The 6393-nt window shown below is 35.6% G+C and overlaps 1 protein-coding gene across 1 annotated transcript; it reads right to left on the reverse strand.

The window, feature by feature from the left end:
* Nucleotides 1–4057: 4057 nt before the first annotated feature.
* LOC132624590 (uncharacterized) lies at nucleotides 4058–4657 on the reverse strand. The gene has a single exon (XM_060339347.1). It carries the CDS (start codon nucleotides 4655–4657, stop codon nucleotides 4058–4060), a length of 600 nt encoding a protein of 199 aa, XP_060195330.1.
* Nucleotides 4658–6393: the final 1736 nt, after the last annotated feature.

A 6393-nucleotide genomic window follows, 5' to 3' on the forward strand; every position in this document is an offset into this window, starting at 1 on the left:
GTGATGCGTCTCCGCACGTCGGCGAACGCCTCGCGACCATCTCCGCGCGTATGGCATCGGCACTATAAGATAGTTAGCGGAAGGGTCAGCTGGTATGGGCTGAAAAGGTCTCAACATAGTCCACACCCATATCTGATATAGTCATTTAAAAAATATTTTATCAGTCGTCGTTTTAAAAAAATATATTTTGTGTTTAATTAAACACACTTAAATATATTACCTGAAGGAGCGAGCAAAATGCAGGGACCTCTACCCTTGTGCCCATAGAACATCGGCATAATCCTCGATACATATAGCCCAGCACAGCAGCGCCCCAACTATAACATCATATCTCGGCGAGATCGTCAATATACCGAAGATACCTCAAGCTTAAATGCGAACCTGAAGTGTTCGGGAACAGGATGGCCCCGAATATAATAAGTAGGTATAGACGTGCGTGTCGGTCAACATTAGCCTGAGGCGTGTCCTCTCCAATCGGATGATGCATGTCTGTGAGGCGCAAGTGAGCGTAAAAGGCCGACAACAAAAACCGACTCTGGCCGGAATGTGACCATCCAGAGCCGCGAAACCGGTGAGCCTAGTCAACTCATCCCGGTAAGGCGGCAGCACAGGAGGCTCCTCAATATACAATGGGCGTCCATCAACCTGTAGCCCATAAATGACCTCCACATCCTGAAGGGTAATGGTAGCCTCACCGGTGCGAAGATGAAATATGTGCGTCTCCAGTCGCCACCTCTCAATCAATGCCGTCACTAGCGACCTATCGTGCTGTATTCGATGCACCGGTAGATACCGTCCCAACGTAGTATATCCAGGATACGAGGATGTGGGGGGCGAGGAGCTAAGATCTCCCATGCTGAGTCCCCTAATCGGGTACGGACCTGAGACTCAGGCTGCAGGTCGGTTGTCCATATATGTTGCGACCTATGCTCGGGCTGAAGATACAATAACTCTCGGTCGAAGGGCCCTGGATCAAGAGGGTGGTAATCCATCTGTTTTACGCATTTTAAATCAATCATTAACAAGTAGTATTAGTTATGTAATCTTTTATCAAAAACATTATTAAGGATTGTGGTTTACGTATTTTAAATCAATCATTAACAAGTGATATTAGTTATGTAATCTTTTATCGAAAATTATATTAAGGATTGTGGTGACCCATCTATTTTACGTATTTTAAATAATTCATTAACAAGTAATATTAGTTATGTAATATTTTATCGAAAATTATATTAAGGGTTTTCAATCCTAAGCTACGGGTTATGAATCCTAAACTAAGGGTTTTCAATTCTAAAATATAAAGATTAAAAATTAATAAGTCAAATAATTAACAATTAGTATAAATAATTAATAAATAAACAATTAACTAACTAATCAAATAATTAACAATTAGTATAAATAATTAATAAATAAACAATTAACTAACTAATCAAATAATTAACAAGATATTATCATATATTTAATAAATAAACAATTAAGTAACTAATCAAAAAAATAATAAATTATTATCATATATTTAACAAATAAACAATTAATTAACTAATGAAACAATTAAGAAATTATTAACAAATAAACAATTGGCTTAGCAAAAACTAAATAAATAATTAGTCAGTCTAACAATTGAAATAGCTAGTCTAACAATTAATAAATACTTAAGTCGCTAATCGAACAATTAACAAATACTAAATAAACAAGCAATAAATAATTAACTAATTAACAATAGATAAACAAATTAAAAAGGGGGGGGGGGGGGCAGTCACCACTGTGGACTGCCCAACAACGCGCAACAAAAATGCGCAATCCACCACAGATCCCTCCCACATACCTAACGTGATAATATATTTAGCAATGTAATAAAAATTTCATAGTAAAATACCTAGAATGAAGGTGTTTTTGAGTTTTCAAAATGAGCTCTGCGCCGCTCTATTCCAAAATCTAACCTTAGAAACTTGTTCCTACACTTCAATATACCAAGAATATTGAGTTTTGGATTGAAAAATAACAACAAAATAGCGATTTGGGGCTTCGGGACCACCTGAAATCGCCGTTAATGGCGGGTGGGGCTTCACTGTCGGGTCAGTGGTGGGGAAGGACGGGGTGGATTTTTGTTGCCCCCATTCACGCACTAAATTCGTGCGTGAAAGGCCAAACCTGACTTTTGCAGTTTGGTCCTTTAACGCACGAAATTCGTGTGTGAAAGGCCCAAGTTGCATTTGTGCAATTTGGTCCTTTCACGCACGAAATTCGTGTGTGATACCTATTTATGTGTTTTTTTTTTGTACTAGTTTGTTCAACTTTTTTTTTTGTGGTAGAAAAGTCGCGGACTCACAACATGATTAATATCCGTTCGTTATTTTCTCGGGATTAAAACAAATTTTTTCATTACAAAAACAAGATTTTCAAGTTATGGATTTATGCCTTGTGCTCCCTTACGGACGATATTATATTCCCAGGGTCGTTTGGTACGCGGGATATGGTGGATATCTCAGGATTAATTTTGTTATTAATTTTATACTCCATTTGGTATAAGGTATAGATTTATTCCAGTATAATTTTATACCTTGTACCAAACATAATATAAAATGAAGCTCAAAACTAATCCTAGGATATCCCATCTTATCCCGTCATAGTTGGGATTATTTTATTTCACCTTTCAGATGAGATAAATTAGTCCAGAATTATAATACCGGAATAATTTAGTCCGCGTACCAAACGACCCCTAGTGTATTCTGTTATACCTGTTTCAATTGCTCTCTAAAATAGAAAATATAGCCAGAAAGTTTTTGGAGGAAAAATCTCTTACATCCCATCTTCATATAGTGAGTTGTTTACTGATGTCAATATGATTAGCATATCATATAGTAGTAATTTGTTTGTTGATATCAAAATAATTGAATATTGTCTAAAGGAAGATGAACAATTAAAGCTTAAACCTAAGGAGCAAATGTGTTTCTTTAGTACTAGTATTATTTTTCTAATTCTCCGGTCACTGTTATATTTTAGAGTTACACACAATCAATTTAGTTGATATCATACTTGGTTAAAATTTATTTTTTGATTTACCACTAAATGTTAATGTAAAACTCATTGCAACAAAGTAATGTTCCAACTCGCACCCACGTTCGTCATACTATTTCTTGAAAACACAAAATCTAGATAATTATATCGTCTATAACTCTATATTCCATATAGGAACCACAATTCCATAAAGGAACACTTCCAACTTCATTCTTCTCTTAGGGGCTAAACTTACAACGTATAATCATATTTTACTCCTACTCATCCGAAAACCTTTAATTGTTAGCGTTTCTCCATGGTTTATAGTTATGAGTGACTTTCTTACAATTTTAATATTATATCTTCTTACAAATAGGTTACACTTGAAACATCATATTTATACCGACATTTAATTTGCTTATTCATAAATCATAATCAAGGTAAACACGTACCAATTAATGCATATCCCAAATCTAAACCCGAAGCAACTGGAAACTCCTCTATATGTTGTCTTCATTATTTTCGCACTTGGACCAACTCCTCCGTCCAAATCGTTGATCATTTATATATTTGATATGAATTTCTTTTTCCTCCTGTAACCACCAAAGAGTTTTCTTGATATTATGTCATGCGCTTTCTTTAGTGATAATTTCTTCATACGTGGCTCCAAAGCATGCACGTACTTCTTTAGGTTTTATCATTTTGTATCTCATTGAGCGTTTTTTTTTTCAAAAGAAAAAAAAAAACCAAAAGGAACTTGCAAGGTTAGGTTATGGGCCGGGTGGCGGCCCGCTTAGGACTTAATTGAGCTAGCATTTTGACAACCCTTTTAAATCGGGCAATTTGCAGAATTGCCCTTCGCTGGGGGTGGTCTTTAATTTTTACCCCTTAAAATGGTGGTCTTTAAATTTTGCCCTTCAGGCAGAATTTACATGGCGCAGGCATAATTTTTTTTTTTTGGTAATTAAACTTTCCATTAATCACCAAAGCTGAGCATTACAAATCAGTAGCAAGTTATACACATCTTGCTAACAGTCTTTAACTAAACACAAGAGCTAGGCTAGAATATAAGATTGTGAAATAAATGTTGAAATCTAGGGAAAGCTCTAACACATACTACATAGACGATCTCTTTTGCTATTCTGTCCCAACTTCTGCTTTGTTTCTCAAAGATTCTCATGTTCCTCTCAGTCCAGATGGCATGAATAACTTCTGTGCATAGCATCTTGATAGCTTGAGTCTTCATAGATCTGCCTTTTGTCATATTAATTAACCATTGTTGATGTTGCTCCCAGTTAGCTGGAGGATAAGGTTGCATTCGCATCGACTGTAATACCTTATTCCACAAAGCTCTACTGTAGTCACATTGCACAAAGAGATGCTCTCTAGATTCATCGTAGGTCTGGCATAAACAGCATTTAGGCTCCACCTCAATTCCCCATTTCTCTAGCCTGTCGGTGATGAGCAGCTTGCCCATAAAGTGCAGCCAAGTGATGAAGATTGCCTTTGGCCTAGCTGCGTTTTGGAACACCAAGCATTTCCAAGGAACAGGGGGCCTGGTTTGCAGAGAATGATAATAAATTTGCCTGATCAGACATTTACCGGGGTGAAGCTGCATCTGATTAACTAGTTCCCTAGCTTCAAATATCTTCCTGATCATCCAACAGGCTTGTTTTGGCACTGGTACACTTTGGAGAGATTAGTTCTTTATGTAGTATGTGTGGATCCATCTAATCCACAACTTATCTTGCTTGTGCTCAATATCCCACCATTGTTTAGCTATTGCTGCTCTATTCCACAAGTACAGGTTAGTAATATTCAAGCCACCTACACTCTTAGGCATACAGACTCTCTCCCATGCGACAAGCGCTTTTTTAGTGATAGTACCAGACCCAGACCATAAGTAACTCCTACAGTGAGCTTCTAGCAACTTCAAAACCTTAGCAGGAAATATGAACAGCTGGGCCCAAAAGGCTTGAAAACTGATTTAATAAGCTGCATTCTGCCTGAAGGTAGAAATTCTACCTGTGCGGCCCAAAAGGCAGAATTTGCTGGGCAGATTTGCAAAATTCAATTCTGCCTGAGGCAGAATTTTGCAAAGTCTGCCTTGCGAAATTCTGCCTAGTGATTTTTTTTTACTGAGCTGGGTTCGAACCCACAACCTCGGGTTGTTAGGCGAGGGGTAAAACTTAAAGACTACCAATTTGAAGGGCAAAAAATAAAGACCAGCCCAAATGAAGGGCAATCCACGCAAAAAAAAAAGCTTTTAAATTAACGGCAAGACTGGATTGGGCTAGGCCGTTTCAAGGTTAGTCCTTAGGCCAACCCGTGTTGACAGCTCTAGAGATCTACAAATTATAATGTAAAAAATGTATTGGATTTAATTGGATAAATAAGAATGCATTTTTATTTTCAATTTTAACCTTATTTTAAATTTAAAAATTGGGAAAAAAGCTTTGAAAAAGTATAAAGATGTAATTTTTCTATTTTATTCCGAAATTATTATCCTACATAAAAAAAAATCTTAATTATAGGATAAATAATCCCGAAATTGCTAATAACAACACCTCGCTATAACAATCAAGTTTTCTCCGAACCAATTTTTAATGTTATATTTTACCTCTCTATAACAATTTTTTATCTATAACAACGCCTCACTATAACGCTCTTTGTAAAATTACCACTTTATAACAATTTTTTTTTTTTTTGATAGTATAATCATTAACCATCTTTATATAAATAGGATCTCTAAGATTACCAGTTATAGGTATAGAGATTTTGACCAAATATTTTAGTACTGTAACACACTATTTATGACAACGAATATTATATGAATATATATGCCTATCATTAAAAAAAAAAAATTGATACAAAGTGTGATTAAGCTTAGGATTGACAATTAAAAAATGAATTCTTTTTAGATTTTATACATACTATTTTGCCTATAACCACCAAATATTATTTAAATATCAAATGCTGTTATAGGTGTATAACAACCATTCGTTATAGCAGTCAAAAAATCTCGGAACCAACAATGTTGTTATAGGGAGGGTTGACTAGGGGTTCATGGGTCGGTTTGGGTTGTTTTTAGTACTTTCGAGGCAAGTTCAGATATGAAAATGGGACGTATGAAAATAGTGCACTTTTCCAATAATTGGAGAAATGTTTCCACTGTATTTTTTGTTAAAAAGTTATGTGTGCAGTATTTTTTTGTCGCTTTGTTTCAACTTTTCTTGTCGTTTATTTGATTATATGTGGAAAGAAAAAGACATACACTTTCTCTTGTGCAATGACATAAGGTTGGGATTTGAAAATTTTGAAAACACTCTCGTTTTTCTTCAAGTTTTGAGCAATTTTTTTTTCCCTGAAGATTGTTCAATATTCTTAATAACTTCT

This window comes from Lycium barbarum, chromosome 12 (assembly GCF_019175385.1).
Source record: "Lycium barbarum isolate Lr01 chromosome 12, ASM1917538v2, whole genome shotgun sequence".
Classification (NCBI taxonomy): domain Eukaryota; kingdom Viridiplantae; phylum Streptophyta; class Magnoliopsida; order Solanales; family Solanaceae; genus Lycium; species Lycium barbarum.